This window comes from Papaver somniferum, chromosome 3 (genome assembly GCF_003573695.1).
Source record: "Papaver somniferum cultivar HN1 chromosome 3, ASM357369v1, whole genome shotgun sequence".
In the NCBI taxonomy this organism is placed as follows: Eukaryota; Viridiplantae; Streptophyta; class Magnoliopsida; order Ranunculales; family Papaveraceae; genus Papaver; species Papaver somniferum.
The window spans coordinates 182,147,136-182,167,412 of NC_039360.1; the positions used below are offsets into that span (position 1 = coordinate 182,147,136).

The 20,277-nt window shown below is 37.3% G+C and overlaps 4 protein-coding genes across 5 annotated transcripts; 2 read left to right on the forward strand and 2 right to left on the reverse strand.

The window, feature by feature from the left end:
- Positions 1 to 4,336: 4,336 nt before the first annotated feature.
- On the forward strand, positions 4,337 to 5,173 carry LOC113360407 (protein FAR1-RELATED SEQUENCE 5-like). The gene has a single exon (XM_026603917.1). It carries the CDS (start codon positions 4,337 to 4,339, stop codon positions 5,171 to 5,173), a length of 837 nt encoding a protein of 278 aa, XP_026459702.1.
- Positions 5,174 to 6,939: 1,766 nt separating this feature from the next.
- LOC113358209 (pentatricopeptide repeat-containing protein At2g22410, mitochondrial-like) lies at positions 6,940 to 10,622 on the forward strand. Of its 2 annotated transcripts, XM_026601743.1 has the most exons (5): positions 6,940 to 7,230; positions 7,366 to 9,248; positions 9,405 to 9,515; positions 9,628 to 9,737; positions 10,485 to 10,622. In XM_026601743.1, the coding sequence occupies exons 1-2, from the start codon at positions 7,015 to 7,017 to the stop codon at positions 9,031 to 9,033; spliced, it is 1,884 nt and encodes a 627-aa protein (XP_026457528.1). In that variant the 5' UTR covers positions 6,940 to 7,014; the 3' UTR covers positions 9,034 to 9,248; positions 9,405 to 9,515; positions 9,628 to 9,737; positions 10,485 to 10,622. The 2 variants fall into 2 exon arrangements, with proteins under 2 accessions (XP_026457528.1, XP_026457527.1); XM_026601742.1 differs by having other exon boundaries at positions 6,940 to 9,248.
- Positions 10,260 to 11,672, reverse strand: LOC113358210. Its single transcript, XM_026601744.1, has 2 exons — positions 10,986 to 11,672; positions 10,260 to 10,814 (listed from the first exon to the last, which is right to left on the reverse strand). The coding sequence occupies exons 1-2, from the start codon at positions 11,262 to 11,264 to the stop codon at positions 10,476 to 10,478; spliced, it is 618 nt and encodes a 205-aa protein (XP_026457529.1). The 5' UTR covers positions 11,265 to 11,672; the 3' UTR covers positions 10,260 to 10,475.
- Positions 11,673 to 12,430: 758 nt separating this feature from the next.
- Positions 12,431 to 14,359, reverse strand: LOC113358211 (thioredoxin F1, chloroplastic-like). The gene is made up of 3 exons (XM_026601745.1): positions 13,930 to 14,359; positions 12,755 to 12,854; positions 12,431 to 12,661 (listed from the first exon to the last, which is right to left on the reverse strand). The coding sequence occupies exons 1-3, from the start codon at positions 14,259 to 14,261 to the stop codon at positions 12,533 to 12,535; spliced, it is 561 nt and encodes a 186-aa protein (XP_026457530.1). The 5' UTR covers positions 14,262 to 14,359; the 3' UTR covers positions 12,431 to 12,532.
- Between the last annotated feature and the right edge of the window lie 5,918 nt (positions 14,360 to 20,277).

The window sequence follows — 20,277 nt, forward strand, 5'->3', positions numbered from 1 at the left end:
AACATAATCAAAGTTTAATTGCATCACAACTTTGACAATAATACTACGGTGATATGTATCACTACCCCTTAGTCAATACTTCATCTTACAATGAAAACCACTCCCCTTTACATAATGATCCGTAAACCATATGTATGTAGTGTGAACTACCAAATAATTCTCCCCCTTTTTGTCAATATAAATTGACAAAGGTACGAAAACCACAGGATCATGATGAAATTCTCAAAAAGATAATTCATGACTAAAAGAGAACATATTAACTTGTTTCGATGATTTCACATAGTTGAAACTTAGTGTATTCATCAAGGAGTTTATTAAGATACAAGATAACTCCTACAATATTCCACAGCCGCACTCTCCACGAAGATATGACAATTAAGCACAAGTTCAATTAAGAACTCTCCCCCATTTTATGTCATTCCCGAAAGAACAACAAGAGGGACCTTACTTTTACAAGAAAATAAGGATTTCTTTGGACATTAACAAACCACATGGATTTGTATCCGGTAAACTCGAATAAATTAACCATAAGAAGACCTTATTGATTAATTTAGTCGCAAATGCTCAACAAAAGATAACTTACAGAGCCATACAGTACTTCCACATAAAAGTGGATCAGGGAAAGATCAATACTGTGGAATTTTCAAAAGTTCATTCTATCTTTCATCAATATTTTCATAATGACACAATAGACTTAACTTTTGAGCATATATGAGATAATCATAGTTCACGGACGTAAACACAACATATCCCATAAAATATTTTTGCAATATATAAAACTAATAAAGATTAATACTGCAAACTTATCATCCAAATAACTTAGAATTTAAATAAATAAATATAAAAAACATTTCAAGATGAAAATCGTTGAAATAGCTATGTGTAATCACAATCTTTGCTATTCCGAACCCTAGTTATCCTTCTTAAAATATAAGAATAAATTCTCATAAGAAGTTTCCTAGACATTATTTTAACAAGAAACAAACGATATTTCACTTACTTTGAAGACTCTTCTCATATTCCATGTATTCATCAAGCTCATCTTCGATTAGATCAATCCTGGATTTGAGATTGTCCATTTTATCCTCAAGTCTTTTGGTTGAAGATTCAAGTTCTGTAACGATCTACGTTACAAAATAACACAGAAACAACTCAGAATCTCTAAGGATAGAGATTAGACTGGGGAGAACAGAAGTTTGGGAAAGAAAAGCAAATTTTGATTATTCTTTTTCCATACCTAGCTAAAACATCAGATTTGTCCTTATAAGGACCGAATTACAATTCAACAAGCTACATGTGTGAAGCACGTGCCAACAATACATATTTGCTACTAAACCTATGGCTAAGGCTGCCCAAAGCTATAACATGGGACAATGATAAATGGTTGCGCTAAACAAGTGAGGTCTACCATTGACTTTTATGACAAATCTCACTACTTCAAATTATCCTTGTCCTCAAGGATATGAAATAAGCCCGACCAATGAAGAGGGAAGCAGTCACGGACTTGGAGCTTCATCTCAATTACCGAAGGAAATGTTAACTTCACAAGCTTCCACACTCGGAACCATGAAAAGATGAAACCATTCATCTGAAATGTATGAATCAAACTTGGTTGAAGTCCTTCCTCAAAAGCAATCGATGTTCCACCTTCAGTAGTGGTCAATGTAGTTAAGTTTACTGTGCTTAATACTCCAAGGAAAACAAACTCAGTGTCTTCATAATTTGCGGCTTGGTGGGTACTAACAAGAGCACCACTTGCAGCAATAATACCTTTGGATATGGTCCCATGGCAGCGCTGAACAACAACTTCAATAATTGCATTCCAATTAATTGTATAAGTACCTTTCTGCACAGCAATTGTACCTTCATTACCCGTTGGGGAATGAGCATTAAGTTTCCTATAGAGTTGCAGTCGTGAATAGATCCCCATATGCAAGATTGTAATGACCAAGACTTGTGCAAAGAAAGTATAGTAAGTAGCATATCCACTGTTGACCTGCCAAGATTGATTAGCAATCCCTGTGTCTGAAGAGAGTAAGATTATCTCAAACTGGATCCTTAATGTATGGCCAGGCTCATTCACCTCATTATTGACATCCCACTGCCTTGAACCCATGCATCTGACCCTTTTATCACTGGACTCGTTTAATTCAATCTTGTCTGGTGATCTAGTCACACTAAGTGGGTTACTACTTACAACTGCACTGGCTTCCATGAGCACCAATTCTGACTTTCTGCACTTGTATAGATCAGTCATAACCCAGAGAACTAATATTTCCCCCAGGTCATTGTGTGAGATGGATATATTCATATCGCCCATTAGTTCAGCTGTACGATGATGGTGATATGTGCTGACTTGTAGAGAAATATCTATTATGTTGTACGACTCATGCCAGAACCTTCTAAGAAATGTGTATCCTTTTATGTGCAATAAGTTAATTAGAAAGCAATGTAATGTAGTGACAATACCTGCGATTACCTCTTCGCACTTGAGTATCATAATCTTGTAGATATGAGCGATTACTTGTACCAAGATACATAACAAAGTTACGATCGGTTCTACCATCTCACACATATTGGTAATCTAAATATTTGCAATGAATAGCCGTACCAATAAGCCTAGCGATTTCCCTTTCGATTCATAAAACGAGTTCATGAATGTACTTCCTTTAAACAAATGTAAAACATTGTTTCCTAGGATGAAATCTTCACTATTTCACATAATCATAACAACATTCATAAGATTATGTCGATGTCATATCTACGAAGTTCAAAAGATAAGTGTTGTACTTCATAGTCTAATTCCCTAATACTATGATCATATGATCATGTCTCACTATTAGAGTAATATATCCAATACACAGCTTCACAGTTACGTTTTCAATACAACACGACTTGAAAGATACATTAGGAATGAAACAGTTCAAGTCAATATTACTAACCTCAAGAGGAAGGATGATGTCATCGTTGTAGTTCGTTACTTCTTCACGTTCTTCAGATCTTCGAGTAATACTTGTATGTCTCAACATTCCTAGACTTTCTAGTCTAACCTAAACGAAGTTGTCTCTAGTACATAATCAAGCGACTCTTAGATAAGTTTTGACACACTAAAATATGACAACCAAACTTGACATACCAACACTTGGTGGGTTCAACCGAGCTATGCTCTAACAAAATATTTTGTTAATGAGATTGCAGTTATTGCTGCTAGGGTTACTTTGATGGTTTATTTTAAAATATGGAAAAATAAGAAAATATGGTTAACAAATGGCTGATTAAACTATTGATGAGCTGAATTTAAGATGAGTTGATAACTGGGAAAACACAAACTCAAAAAAGGAATAACAAAAACATGCTTATGCCATGATAGGCAGGGCTGAAGTTAATATCACTTTTAGGCTATGAAAAATGCCTTTGAAGCAGTTCATGATATTTGGTAGTATTTCTATTTCTAAAAAATAGATGAGGGCGGATCCGGTGACAGCCCCCTCCTTTGACATGGTTTGACAACGTCTCTCAACTGTTGGATAACAATACATGTACGGTCTAGATTTGGAAGGTAGTCCTAATTATTTGACGGATATTTTATTTTACCCATGACCCGATTACATATCAGAAAAAGAGTTATGTTCGCTCACCTCTCCGTCTTTCCAATATCCCAAAACCTCTCATCTTCCTCTCTACTATACATAATCCAGTATGGAAGAAATCAGTATAGCTCAAGATTCTACTTTTCTATCTGACCTCGATTATCAAAGGTAAACATGAGATTTAGTAATCTTTTTTGTTCTCTTGTATTTGTATAACGAACTACTTAACTAGTTGTAGTTGGAAAATATAAATCCTAGTTTTTTTTTTTTTTTTGTATACACAATTGACTACTTCATCTTTACTTAACAGTGAAATGAATACAAGTGCTGAAAATAACAAAATTACTTGTAACGGTATGCCATCAGAAAATGGAAAATCATCCGTTGGTTTAGAGTTCTCTAGTATCGAAGATGCTAATATCTTCTACAAAGAATATGAGAGAAGTAACGGATTTTCGACACGTAAAAGATCTTCGTATGCCACTGCACAAAGAGGAGGTATAAGTAGAGTTATATTTGTTTGCAGTTGCGAAGGAGTTTATGGAAAAGAATCTATTTCTGATGATTCTGATAATGAGGCCGAGCCCGAGGCTGAGAAGATTAAGAAGAGGAATACTTCCACCATGAGAACTGCCTGTAATTTATGATGCGTATTGCTTTGGACACAAAACGCAAGATATGGTACATTAATGCATTTATACAAGAACATAATCACGACATGGTGTCTCCTAAAAAAACGAGTCCTCATGAGGTCAATCAAGTATATACCGCCCGAAGCTAAGAGTTTGGCAGAGGCATTTAACAAAAATATACTTCCAGTTGGTAAGGTTGTATCATTATTTGGGCAGACTGAAAATACTACATTCACTTCTAGGGATGTTTATAATCATTTGAGGACGGTCATAAAATCATTATTGGATGTTGGAGATGCCGAAGCGGTGGTTGATTATTTTAGGAAGCGATTAATTGAAAACCCGAGCTTTTATTATGCAGCACAAGTGGATGAAGTAGGCAGGGCAGCAAATTTATTTTGGATCGATGCGCGTTCACGAATGGCTTATAGCCCCTTCGGAGATGCTGTACCCTCGGACACAACATATAAGACCAACAAATATAGTATGCCTTTTGCGCCTTTCACAGGTACGGACTATCACCACCAGTCTATTACCTTTGGATTTGCATTACTAGGAGATGAGACTAAAGAAACTTTTACCTGGTTGTTTAAGACATGGCTTGAAGCAATGGGAGGTACTCCTCCAATTTTTATACTTACTGATCAAGATCAGGCCATGACAATTGCAATTGCCACGGTACTACCTAGAACTCGCCACCGTTACTGTTTATGGCATATTAAGAAATTTTTTGGAGAGAAGCTAAGTCATGTATTTTTTAAGAAATCAAACTTTAAACCAACAGTCAAAGAGGTTACACGATTTACATATACAGTTGAGGATTTTGAAAAACAATGGCAGTCTATGCTAGTAGAGTTTAAATTGACCGAGAATGAATGGCTTAAAGACTTGTACGATATTCGTGAAAAATGGATACCGGTTTACAATAGAAGTTCTTTTTTGCCGGGATGAATACAATCCAGAGAAGTGAAAGTATTAATTCATTTTTTGATCACTATGTGAACTCTAGGACATCTCTTCGAGAATTTGCCGAAAATTGTGACCAGGCACTGGAAAGAATGTACGTTAGAGAACGAGAAGAAGACTACAAGTCTATTCATACGACATGCATCTAAGATTTTCACCCGTGTTATCTTTGATAAGGTTCATCGAGAGTTTAATGCATCTGTAAAGTATCGATCAAAAGTGGTTGAGGTCAATGGTGATGAACACACTTATAAAGTATACTGGAAAGTAGGCGAAGATATAGTTGAGAAATTTATTTAACTGCACCCATGACATCTGGTCTATAGTTTTGTGTATCAGTTAGGCGCTTATATAGCGGATCATTTTCTTTGCCATGTGACAGTATCCGATTAATTTTTTCTTGTATGTAGCCGAGGATTATATATTTTAAAGACGGCTGTGACATTTTTATTGTTTGGTACTATGAATGGATTCGATCTTTTTGTTGATGAAAAATTATACTGGTGTTACAAGTAGAAAAGAAAAGTAAAGGAGATTGCTGAAAGAATAGGCAAACTCAAAAGAATAACGAGGATTACTTCATCTCATATTTATCTCTGATAATCAAGGTTTAACAAAAAAAAAAAAAAAAGAATTTTAGAGATATGACGAAAGAGGGAAGACCTAAATAAGATATGAGTAGGGGTGAGTATAAAAACCGTAACCGCGGATTTGACCCGTATCCGTCCGCAAAATTGCGGATTTCACCCAGACCGCAAGATGTATGGGCCGGACACGGATGGAGTTCTCAAATCCGCACGCGGTGCGGTTGCGGTTGCGGTTGTCTTTTAAAAACCGCGGATTACCCGCACCGTTGGGAACAATCAAAAACTCGCAGTATAAATGGCCTTGCAGTACCCAGGCCAGAGATGCCACATGCAAACATAGTTTCATAAGGGAAGGTAATGATCCAGCACTACATCTAAGGTCCTTGTTTTTAACTTTCTTGCTATATGACTTCAGGAGTAAAGATGATATAATTTGATCTTTATGCAGAGTGAATTCTCGGGATTTACTTAGTATATGTACTAATGTAACTAGATTAAATTCTCACTTCTACTGTTTGCTGCTATTTGAATTGATATTTGAGATGTATAACATATAGTTCCTCCGCACCGTTGCGGTTCTCAAAGCCCATTTATACTAGAGCTGTTAGTGGGCTTGGCCGAAATGGAACATTTTCTGCTCTAAAATTAGTGGGCTTGGCCTAACAAATCCGCGGTTAATCCGCAACCGGCCCGTACAATCCGCGGATGTAAAATCCGCGGGTGATTGGGCCGGTCACGGTTTGATTTTTCAAATCCGCAACTTTGACGGTTTGGTTGCGGGTGACCCCTAATCCGCAACCGTCCGTCCGTTGCACACCCCTAGATATGAGAGAGAGAAATATCCCAAAAAGAAAAAAGAAAAAATATGTCTGATATGTAATCGGGTCACGGGTAAAATAAAATATCCGTCAAATAATTAGGACTACCTTCCAAATCTGGACCTTACATGTATTGTTATCCAACAGATGAGAGACGTTGTCAAACCATGTCAAAGGAGGGGGCTGTCACCGGATCCGCCCTCATCTATTTTTTTTTTACTGAAAACAATCAAAACGCCATCCGAGTCACACCCCGATTCACTGAAAAGAAAGAAACGGCAGAAGAAAACGTTTTATTTCCTTCTCCTCCTTTTTTTCCTCCAGCGAAGTGGGTAGTGGTGGAAGAGGAGAAGCATTACTCCTTTTACCAGCGAAACTCAAAGTTTCCGAAGAAACAATCAAATTTAGTTTTCTTCAATCGATGCCTGCACCATCTCTATCCCCTGTCTTATCCAGTCTTCAAAATTTGAAACATTTTTCTTGTTTCTCTGCTGTAAAACCCAAATGGAACACAAACAGCAGTCTCATTATAACAAACCCAATTCTCTTAATCATGGAATCATGCAATTCAATGTACGAACTAAAACAAATCCAAGCTTATATGACTCGAAATGGTTTAATTGCTCATCTGTTTCCTGTAAGTCGACTTCTATCCTTCTGTGCTCTCTCTGATTCTGGAAATATTAATCATGCCCATCTTCTTTTTTCTCAAATTTCAAAACCCAATATTTACATTTACAATACAATGATTAAGGGTTACTCTAAATCTCAGTTACCCAGATTGTCATTCTTGTTGTTCCGTTTTCTGGTAAGAGAAGGAATCGAAATGGATAATCGAACTTTTGTTTTCACACTCAAGGCTTGTGAGCGGTTTCTGAGATTTTCTCAAGGTGAAGAGGTACATTGTCAAGTTTATAAACTGGGTTTTGCTTTCGACGTGTTAGTTTTGAATGGGTTGATTCATTTCTATATGAAATCTGGGTCTTTGGTTTTAGCACGGTATTTGTTCGATACAAGTTCCATAAAAGATGTCGTTACTTGGACGACTATGATCGATGGGTATGTGCAGAAGAATTTTCCTCATGAGGCTATGAAGCTATTCTATTCGATGTTATCGACAAATGTTGAACCTAATGAGGTTACTATGATTACGATACTCTCAGCTTGCTCCCTGATGGGGAATTTGAGCTTGGGAAGATCGATTCATGCGTATATTGAGAAGAATAATGTTAAACGTACTCCTAATTTGGTTAATGCATCAGTGGATATGTATGTTAAATGTGGCTGCTTAACGACTGCAAGAGAAGTTTTTAATAAAATGGAAGCTAAAGATGTCTTCTCTTGGACTAGTATGATCAGTGGCTATGCGAAAGATGGAAATTTAAACTTGGCAAGGAAATTTTTTGATGACATGCCTGAAAGGAATGTTGTATCTTGGAATGCTATGATTGCAGGTTATTCGCAAAATAATCAACCCGAAGAAGCATTGAAACTTTTCCATCAGATGAAGGAGAAGGGTGTTAAGCCTATAGAGGCAACACTTGTTTGTGTACTCTCTGCCTGTGCTCAATTGGGTTGCTTAGATTTTGCTCGATGGATATACAAATATTACGTTGGTCTTAAGAAAGTTCAGTTTAGTGTTACTCTGACTAATGCATTCATAGACATGTATGCTAAATGTGGTAATCTGGATGAGGCTGCAAAGCTTTTCAACAGTATAACAAAGAAGGATTTGGTGTCTTGGAATTCCATGATCATGGCTTATGCAACTCATGGATATGCTGAGAAGTCCCTAAACCTTTTTGAGGAAATGAAGAGAGATGGACTGTGGCCTGACGATATCACATTTGTGGGCGTATTGTCAGCATGTTGCCATGGTGGGTTGGTCAACCAAGGTCGTTCTTATTTTGAGATCATGAGAGAAGTATTTAGGCTAGAGCCAAAAGCAGAGCACTACGTGTGCATGATTGATCTACTTGGTCGAGTTGGTAATTTGAAAGAGGCCTATGAGCTGATAAAGATAATGCCTATGAAACCAGACGAAGCTGCTTGGGGTGCACTACTCAATGCATGTAGAATGCACAAAAATGTGGAGTTAGGTAAATTTGCTGCAGGTAAACTTCTAGATTTGAATCCTAAAGATAGTGGAGTTTATGTGCTTCTGGCAAACATGTGCGCTGCTGGAAGAAGATGGGAGGATGTAAGGATGGTTAGAAGAATGATGAGATCCCAGGGGATTAAAAAAACTCCAGGGTGTAGCTCAATAGAAGTTGAAGGGGAGTCGCATGAGTTTGTGGTTGCAGATAAATCACATCCTCGATATCAGGAGATTTATCAACTATTAGATGATATTTTCTTTCTATTAAGGTTAGAAGGTTATATACCAGAAACATCACAATTTATGAGCTTACATGAGGCTGGTCATGCGGTCATGACTTAACAGTTATCTGCTAAAGGAAATTGTATTTTCATTAAGCAACCTTGTTATCGCAAGTGACAGCGGCAAGAACTATGTGAAGCAAAGTAACAGTGTATACTTCACTAAAATACAGTGAGGATAAGACATAGCTCAGCTAAAGAAAGTAAGAAACCTACCGAAGTAGGTTGCAGAGGATTGGCCGTCTGTTGGCGAGGATGATAACACGATGTGACCAGGTGAACGCGAAATCCGTGAAATACGTTGTCCTTTATATTTTGCTGGTCGCGTAGTGGTAATTTAGGTTTTTTTTCCTTGACACAAGTGGCATAGCTTATGTAGAATTATTAACCATCCTTTAAGAAAGTGTCTAATTTGCCAACATATATATACAGGGCATCACCGGAAAACAGATGACAAGGACTAGGTCGGCTTCACATGACAAATGGAGATTAAAATGCAAATTTTTCTTGATGCCTAGGAAGCTCATCAAGGATCCATGGCAGGTTAAGTCGTCTCTCGATACCATCATATCAAAGGAAGTAAGAATCCACTTCTATTTTCATACTTATAACATGATTGATCTAAAGAGGGTATACAAATTTTCATATGATGCAGGAAAATGCAGGGGTTGAATGAGAAGAGAGAACAACACTATTTCCTGTACAAGCAAATCAAGGAAGCGACTGAGCCTTAAATATTAGGATTTGTTTGTCTTGTATCTAAAGGTATTTGATTTTGTTATTGCCAAGAACAATTAAATTGTACCAGTGATGAGAGTGAGTACCCATTTTTCACTCTTGAATCAATCGGACACAGTGAACTGGTCTAGGAAGGACTAAATAGAATCAAGTGCTTGTCCTTCACACTTTAAAACGGATGTCTCTGTGTATAGTTTTGTTGACCTAAACCCATGCTATTCCATTTACTTAAATTAGTGATAGATAATATGTCTGAACCCTCAATAAAGGGTTTGTTTCAACTAGACCAGTAACGAACTAGATTGATTTTTGTTTGTGACTAATTTAAACTAGACTCTCTAGATATCCAGGTATATTGATCTAAGTTTTCCCAAAGAACCAGTACATAAATGATTGGTTAATATGATTTACCAAACAATACTCGGATAAATGAAAAAAGTATGAACTTTAATCTGAAGCACTATGTCTATTTACTTGGTTAAGTTAGAAAAAAAATGAACTTTCATTTACGACTACTGCTACTACTTCCTCTTCAAAGTTATAACACCATTAATAGAAAACTGAATAATATAACCTGAAAACTTTTCACATTGTATTGTGTGTGCTCAGAAATACATCACTAAAAGTCTAAAAGCAAACACGGACTTAAATAGATATAGTAATTAAACTGACAGTTCTCTAAGAATGTTGCCATTCCAACCTAAAACAGATTATTATATACTTAATCATCATCACCAACATTTTTAACCACGGGTTTTTGTTCTGCTAATTCAGGAGACTGAGTGTGTTGAGGGAGTTGATGGTTTTCGGCCTTGGGCTTTGTTGGGTTGGCAGTGGATTCACATACTTGCAGTTGGGGCAAGATGGTGATGACTTGCAGAGCATGACAAGAAGATGACATTTCAAACAAGCAACAGCAAACATAGTATTACTGCTCGATGAGTTTTGCTTCTTTGAACCTTCAAGCATCTCAGTGCTACTGCTGCTGCTTCCATCTGAACTTGTAAGTGTTGACATGTTTAATTTGAGGTCTAAGTTCTGTTCTGTAGGACAATTCCAACTTTTCTTCGAAGATTTTCTGTTGACATAATACATTCTCCCAGACTACAACAAAAACCAAAGAAAGTGTTATCAGAAAACTTGTTGATTGTTCTGATAAATGCAAACATAGAACTAAAACTACGATAAAGACCCGATTTCTCTCTTAGTCCATATAATGAATGACAATTTAGTAACAAAAGCTATTAAATAGGTGGAGTAAGATAATATACTTACTTGAAGATCAAGACATTGTTCCCAATCTAATGGTAGTGGATCTTTAAGTTGAAGTTCAAGACTAGTTTGAGTAAAACTAGGTTCCTTTTTAACATCATCCCAATAATACTTTCTCTTCTTCGATGAATCAGTTTCTGATTCAGAAGAGGAACAATTCATACTCTGAGTAGAAGGAGCTAACGAAAGTTCAGTATCGTCCATAACTCTCCAAAAGTGCTGGTTTTTCTTCATCCTGTTTTCCTTCAAGTATAGCTCTTGTGCTTGCTGTTTCATTTCCATGTTTCTTCTTTCCCTCTCTAGGTTTACCCAAAAACTGTATGGGAACAGAATTGAAGAAATTTGCTTTTAAGTAGAGAGAGAGGGAGAGAGTTTTTATGGGGACATAGAGATGGGATTTGATGTTCTTCTTCACATAGTCACATGTAATAAAAGATGGAATACACAGACATAAACACAACTCTTATTGATGATTTTTGAAATTTGTCATGCAAGAGAGGATCGTTAATACTTAAGAGGAGTGAGAGAGAGTAGAGGGTTATTTAATGGTGTATTTCAATCAAAACCCACCACCATTAAAATTAGTTCAGGTCAAGCATTCATGGCAAGCAAAAGTAGATAGGGTTTAAATTAATGCTCTCAACACCAATTCTTCAAAGATCACCTGTACATCCATTAAATATCAATAATTATAACCCCTCACCCTCACGTCAATAAAATCTAACTCTTCCTAATATACTGCAGTTTCTGGTATTATTAATTTCTTGGTAACTCATAAAAGTCCAGTAATATCTACCGTCTAATGCAATCTCAATATGTTAGGGCTGCTATTTAATTCCTGTAGAGAGGTTTTGGGCCTGTTTGGAATCGATGTTTCTGTGAGAATGATTCTACTCATCTATCATGTGTATCATTCTCGTCAAAAATCAGTACTTGCGGCAAATAGCTGTGTCGCAAAATAACTCTTTGCTGTAACTTTATTATAAGGGATATAATAGTGGACTATATTTGTACACTGTTGGATAACCTTAAGTGAGTGGTTGTAGGGAACTGAAATCGAACGATTCCCTTCACTAGTTAAGGGGATCCAAGGGTTACATTGTCTGCACACAAGTTACAGCCTGTGCAGTAGCACGACTCGTCGTTACACTTATTGATTTGGGCCCCTCTTGCATACAAATACTAATTGATTGTGGCCCTTCTTTGGGGCATGCACTCATAAGGGATATTTGGATTGCATATGGAGCTGCATCATGAATTTATGATAGTAGAGACAGAAGCCAACAACTGTTGGAAATGATCTTTAAAATGTAGTGGGCTTTTTCTTTAGGTTGAATCCCTACCCGATATCGGAGACAGTGACTTTAAGAGCTTTGTCCTGTCATATCTATGCTCAATCTTAAGGTTACAATGAGGAAGTAGAAAGGTATGAATTGGTTTGGAAGAAATTCATAACAACAAAGTAAGAAATTTATTACGTAATGGGGTACACAATTCCTTATGAACAATTGATAAATACGAAAAGAAAGTAAGTGTTAGGAGGATAGAGACTATTTAAAATCCTCAATGTATTTGACAAGATCGTCAAACTTGGCCCCTGTGACTTCTTTTACAACCTCGTTGTTCTTGAAGATCTTGAAAGTTGGGACCACCTTTATACCAAGCTCCTTTGCTAATGGCTGCAAACATTAAAAACACACATCTAATTTAGGGGACACAAGGGTAGAGAGGGATGGAATAAACTGAAATTAGAGGGGCACTTATTGACATACCCTGTTGTCATTGTTGCAATCAAGCTTCATAAAGACGACATCTAGATACTTCTCGGCTAGTTTAGCGAATTTCGGAGCCATAACCTTACAAGGGCCACACCTTCAATAGTTGAAAAGAGAAACAAGAAGATATTAGAAGCGAAAGAGTAACAATTCGTTGTGCTGAGCAATTCTAGACCATAACGAGAAGCTTTTGAATCTTTAAATGTCCAAGAGGAGTGTAGCATTAGCAAATAACAAGTTTCTGTTAGAAGACCCCCTATTTGCTCATCAATATTCCGAACTACTATAGTACTTTGTTCTCATTCTATCACCCATACCAGTTCTAGAAAACAGAATTTCACCATGGTGTAGCAATGCGATGGCCTATACTAGTTTAATCTTGATAACTATTTGGGATTGAAACTGACAGTAATTCAGGATGACAGCTACTTCTGCGTCAAGGCAAGTGAATTGGAAAATAACATGTGCAATAAAAAGCAGAATTCATCCGAGTGTTCTGTAGAATTGATTAGTCATTTTTGAAGAGAAAATCAGATCAGATTTGGTAACACTACTCACGAAAAATATCTCATCCTACATCCGTCAAAGAGATGAGGCCAATGTGACTGCGTTGGGCGCGTTTGAGTAAAAGTGTTAGTTGAAGCAACATCTGACATCCAAATCCAAATCTACCACAAGGTTTGGTCTGTAACAGAACTATCTTTGGGAACCTTAATGAGTCAAACAGAACACAAGGACTCCAGAAGAACTACCAAAGGAAACTATTTGCCAGTCTAGTAAGATTGGAACCTTAACTTTGTGCCACTCATGCTGCGTCCGTCAGGTACCGACAGAAGATTTATGATGCTTTCACTATCATGAATCTTCCTAAGGGATGAAGCTGTATGGAGAGCTAAGTTTCATAATGAACCGAAAATTTATTCAGTTCATTATGCTTGGTTCTTCTAACTTCTAAAATATAATGTTGTAATAGTTATACTTAACCTCTTGGGCCTCAGCAACTGAAGCTTAATTATGCATATAAGGTTATACTTTCTAGGCTGGATAGTGTAAATTGAGAGTGAAATTCCTAAAATAAAACCAAGCATCATAATATCTCCGCAGATAATTTAATTTAAAGAAAATGAATGCAGAAAAAAGGAAATGTTTTGGAGGGAGAGATTTACTGGTACCATTGAGTGTACATATCAAGAACAACAATCTTATCTTCAGCAGTAGCACCTTTAACAAGTGGCCAGAAAGTATCCTTATCAACCTCAGTAACTTGACCAACAACAGGACTTGCTATGTCTAAACTCGATTTTACAGTGAAAACTCTAGCCCCTCTTCTGTTCTCAGAATTCCTTAAGGATACACTTTTAAAGACCTTAGAAATTCTTTGACCTCCAGTGGAAAATTTCAAATGATCTGCTACAACTACTGACTGAGATACTGACCTTGAACTACCACCGCTGCTCGGAGTCGACAACATCAGTGAAGACGATAATGAAACTTGAAGTGCCATGTCTTTGGGGAACAAACTCAGTGTCTCTCTCTAGAAGTGCAATCTTTGATGTATGGGGAATGCTGTATTTTTTTTTTTTTGGTGAGAGCTGTGAGAAATGCAGAAGAAGAAATGGTGAATGTTTTAATTGATCAAAAGTACACAAGTAGCCTTGAATATTCCCTATGCGTTGGTACAAACTGAGGTCCTTTTGGTCATTGAAGAGTGATTTTTTTGACGTGGAATGAATAATTGTTAATTTTAATTTCTGTCCACGAATATTGGATTCTTACGAGAAACTATATTATCGCCAGAAATGCCCGATTTTATTTGTTTTTTAAAATTGATATTTTTTTTCTTTCTATTTTGGTGAAAATTTCTATTGGCCTAGAAAATGTTCAGATTGAGCGCTCATTGAAATATGCTATAAGCACGTCTATGGCTGACATCACTGATTCAGTGGTAGTTAACTTGATGACAATATTTGGTTTTGTCAGTGAGACAGGTGGCACGGATGACTGGACACTTTGGGTTAGATAGGTGCTTGACATATGAATGTACCAGGAAATCTAGGCTTTGCACTGAGATCGGAAGAAGCATTTCTTAATGCTAGCTAGACATGTGTATCCAGCTACCACAAGCACTTACCACCAAACGAAACCACCGGCAAGTTTTCTTTTATTGCACCCGACAAGATCAACTCTGCCATCTTAGCAGAACATTTGATTCTGAACGTGTTGGCTTGTTTTGAGATGGATAAAGAATCGTGACTAAATTGGGGTCTATGATACTTAATTGGGGCCTATGAATCACTTCAACAAATTTAAAGGAAAGGATATGGGATGTCTAAAAGATGGTAAAATACTAATAACCCTTAAAGAAATCTTAATTATTTTAACACAAATACAAAATCATAATCACTTAATTAACAAATACAAAAATCATTAATCAAAAGTCATTTTTTTTTTCAATTTCCATCAAAATCAAAACTAAATCCTAATCTATCACAAACAACATTTGAAATCTAAGTTCTTTTTGGGTTTTGGAAAAAAAAACCCAAAAACAAACAATTCAAGTGATTGAGTTAAATCCCTTTAATCCATTCCTTCAAAGAGGTACTCTACAATGATTTACCTCTAAATCTTTGAAATTCTCTCATCAAATTTTCTGAAAATCCACCCAGAATCGGTTTATGTGTGCACCATATTAGTCCGATTGTGGTAGCAATCGGTTTTTATTGTGCACCTACATAACCCGATTCTGGGTTGATTTGTTGAACATCAACCACAATCGGTTTACGCTAATGCACACATCAATGGATTCTGGATTCAAATTCGGATTTGTAGAGAAATCAAGAATCAGATTATTAATGCATCTATATAATCTGATTGTGACTGTTAACAGCTATTCTTTTTTTTTTTTTTGAAATTATAGTCGTTGGTACTTTGTGTATATAAAGAGGATAGCCTCTTCTCTATCATACACTACCTAGTCCAAAGAAATCTTTCTCCATTGTTAATTTTTTTTTCATCTGAAGATGTCAAGTCCATCATCATCAACTACCAATTCAATCGAACATATACTTAGAAGATGCAAGCGAACAACCAAATAAATTGCGGCAATGAAAGAAGAGATACACAAAAGAAGCGAACAAACAACTAAAAACGTGACCTCGACTTCATCACCTAACAAATATATTAATGTAATGCAAGAAATGTTAAGCAAACAAATAACTACAAATGAAGAGAAACTCAAGGCAAAGAAACGAGGTCAAGAGCAATTCCAACTAAGGGAAGAGACCGAATGGGTTAAAAATTATTACATAGTCAAGGATCTTCCCAAAGAACATCAAGATGAGAGTGTATTTTGGCTTCAAGTTGGTTGGGGTCCTTTCTGTAAAGAACCAAGCAAGAAACCACGCTATAATTATGAACCATCCCACATTTTTTCAAGGAAGAATCATGTTAGGGAATTATGCCTCAAGTACAACGAGATTCTCGCTAGACACAGAGGAGACAGGTTCGCGGCACAGGATGAATATACCGCTTGGAGAGGAGAGCGGTTTTATCATTTCGAAGCGGGATTGATAGTTGAAGCTCACACTAAGAAATAGAACCGTGCTAGTTTCAATTTTAAGAGTTTATGAAAAGTGGAAATGATCCACAACTGGATCATGTTGGACCATATGTAATCCGATTATTGAGTTAAAAATTATCTGTTCTTATGTAACTTTTTCTTCCCAAAATCGGATTACAGTATCGTCCATAAACATCGATTATGAAAGAAACTCGGATCATGTTAGACCATATGTAATCCGGTTATTTAGTTAAAAATTGTGTATTCTTCTGTAACCTTTTCTTCCTAAAATCGGATTATATTATCTTCCACAAAGACCGATTCTGAAAGAATCCCAGACAAGTTTTGTTCAAAATCGATTTATAATATTTCATTCGTAAACTGATTGTTGTTTGAAATCAGAAACGGTTTATAGAAGTTGTAGTATAAACCGATTCTGAAAAAGCTGTAACAAACTACCTCCAAAATCGGACTTTAAAAAAGTATTAGAAGACCGATTACGTTACAAATTTCATGAGTCTATCGTACCCAAAAAAGACAAATCACTTTCATTAATTAAGCTTGGTTCCGTTTGCAACATACAATATATGAAAGCGACAAAATATAAGCATCCGATAGTTCAAGTTCTTAACAAAAGGAAAATACTCATTCCAGCACTTGGAGACCCTTCACTTGATCCGGCTCGACTAACTCTTCCCAACGCCTCATGTTGGGATCGTATTTTTATAGCCATTTCTTGGTGAGCTCTGAGTCATAATGAAACCTACACATCGGTGGTAATGGACAATCTTCACATAGCCTGAGACCGATATAATGTATGTTGTTAGGGTTGAATAATGCAATTCTCCGATCCTTCAGCGATTCATCCCAAATGGTGTACTTGGAGGCGTATGTATAATATGTTCCCTGACCAAATAAACGAACATCACAACTCCACGTTTCTGCCAGAATATGACCACATAGAGGCATGGTCATCCAATACTCTGGGGTAATTGGTCCATTCCCCTTTGGCCCTTGAACACTAGCAACCATTTCATCAAATCTCACTTATTAATCCTTCCTTCATCATCGAAATGTAAAAATCCTTGTCTTCTTGTAGGCATAAGGCCATCGTCTTTCTAAAATATTGACATTGGGTTAGGTTCTCATCGTCCACCAAACTTATATGGTCTATTTGTTCCGACGCAACGTGGTAACCACAATTCTCATCCGCATCCACATCGTCGGTAGATAACACACATGGCTTAATGAATTCAGGAAGTTTTGAATAATACTCCTCGAATATGGTGTAACACGTTCGATGGGGTCTACCTCGTTCATACCTAGGCGTGCTTCCATCACCATGAGTGGCCCTCAGAGTCACCATAGAACCCATTTGTCTTACTTGTCCCTTTCATGCATGTATCCTTGATACTCGTGTTGTACTCGCTTGACTCTCTTGATAATGAACGATTAGATCGTTTGGCTCATCGTTTATTGTTGGCGCTTGACTTTCTTGAGAAGGATCGATTGGATCCTCATGTTGCGAAGGAGCGATTGGATCATTTGAAAGGACCATATGTGCGCTACTTGTCCCGCTTTCTCCATTCTTTGGTCTACCCCTTTTCCTCTTAGCCGGTGCCTATTCATGCTCAATTTGTGAAGGAACTTTTGGAAAATTTGTCTTGGCTTGTGCGCTACTTATCCCACTTTCCCCCTTCTTTGGTCGACCCCTTTTCTTGGAACCTGCGCCTCTTCATATTTGGCGTCTTCATACTCATGTTGAGAAAAGTTTCTTTTATGACTCAATAACGGGTTTTTTTCCGGTACTCATTGCAACCTTAAACTCTTTCCTTTCTTCCTTCATATCCATGTTGGTAGGTGGTCTACCCGTCGGCGGTAGAACCGTTGGTTCTTCGACCGGTACCATATGGGGGTTAACGGCTAGTTTTAAGTCGTACATCAAAACTTTTCGTACCAAACCATCCTTTTTTGCTAATATCTCGATGAGTTCTCTCCCAATATCCGTGTCCACAAAGGATTCAAGTGGTTCTTCGGTTGAGGGTGGTTTGAAAGTTAGTTGCTTCCAAAACAGATCAATGATTTCAAAAGGAATTCCTTGTTGGTACCTCGAAATCATGTGACGACACGGAAATCCCAAGGCCGTCATCGTCATACATGAACATACAATTCTCCTTCTCCCCATCTCTTTTTCCACATAGTATTTGTAATCCTTCATCATAGAAATGATTGCCCAGTGAGACACCCTATAGTTTAAACGTCTAATCAACCAATGATAATCCTTGTAGCTTGTGATGATTTTCATCCTACTCTCTTCCATTTTCGCGGTTATCTTGACGATATCAGACTTGGTGTATTCATGGATGGCTTGTTGTACCGTACGTAATCACACTGTTTTGGCTCCCTCAGAGCAAGCTGTTCAAACGTCCATGAGATCCTTCCGCGATACTTGTCGCCTCATTCTTGTAATGCTTGTGTTGATAGGTGTAAGCATAGACAAAATATTCCTTGTACGGATCCAAAAATTCCTTCAAGCAATAAACCATACATTTCTCATAATCCTTCTTCCATAGCCCAATAAAACTCTCCAAATAAGATCCAAACTCGGCCACATACATTGAGTGTATCATTAAATGTCAATGATGTTGAAAAGCCTTCCATAGTAACCCATTCGCTTCATACTCCAATTTCATTTTCTTCTTGTCCTCATCTCGTTGTTCTGGAGTTAGATTTTGAAGATGCTCATCTTCCTCATTTTTACGAGCGGTACCTTTTTGTGGTTGTGGATTTTGGATATGACCCCTACAATTACTTTTAATATTGCATTGTATGTTCCATGTGCAAAGAAAATGCTTAGCGTCCAGAAAAACTACCCCTATGAAATTCATTAGTGCTTGGTCCTTATCCGTTACCATGATCCTCAGAGTTTGATCGCTACGGTATATCTTCTTCAAGGTCTCTAGCATCCAAGTAAAACTCACATCATTCTCCCGATCCATAAACCCCCATGCTACCGTGAGAGTTTGCTTGTCGGAAGTATGGCAAGCAATGTTTAACAACAACATGTTGGTCTTGTACGTACAATCTATTAACAAAATTTGATAGAAGCATTGGGCCAACTTGATCATCTCCGAATGCGCCAAGAAAATACGAGTCACTTTGCCTTCCAATACCTGCTTCCTCATTGTGTATCCGTGTTGATCGGCTAACCACTGAGATTGTTCCATAACCGCTCTAGCATCCCATTCCCTCTTCCTAAAGGATGCTATTGCCATGTAAATTTGCCTCAAAGTGGACAAGTTATCCTTATCATCCTCCTTAATCTTCCTAAGAATGTCACTTGGTTTACACGCTTTCATCGACCTAACTGTTTCCAATTGATGTGGTTTCAACCCAAAAACGGCCGCGTGTCCAATAAGAGATTCCGAATCATCATGATTATGACAACCATTCATCACTTTATAGAGCTTGTATACCTTACCGCTGGGTCAACTGGGTCCACTGGGTCTATTAACTATAATCTTAAACGGGCAATCATACTTCTTTGATTTAGTAATGTATTCGCTTGTCGTGTTCTTCGCATACGGTCCGTCCTTTGCGCAGTGAATTTCTTGCTTTCCACCTCTCTCACAAACAAGTTCCAAACAATCTTTACTTGAACGGCGACCTAAAACTAATGCACATTTGATCTCTATTCCCGTGTCAATAAACCATTGCTTTACATCGTTTCTTTCTTTCCATTCCAAATCGGTGAAATAGTGGGCAGAGGTATCAGGACCCAACAGAGATACAGCTTTGGGATGATCTTCGTCAAACGCCGCAAAAATCTACAATATATGTTGACAAGTTGAGGTTTTAGAATTGGTTTATGTGTCACAGTCGAGAGAACCGATTGTCAGGAATCGAATTACATGTACAAATATAAATTCCGATTAGGGACTTGATGATTTCAGAGAAAAAT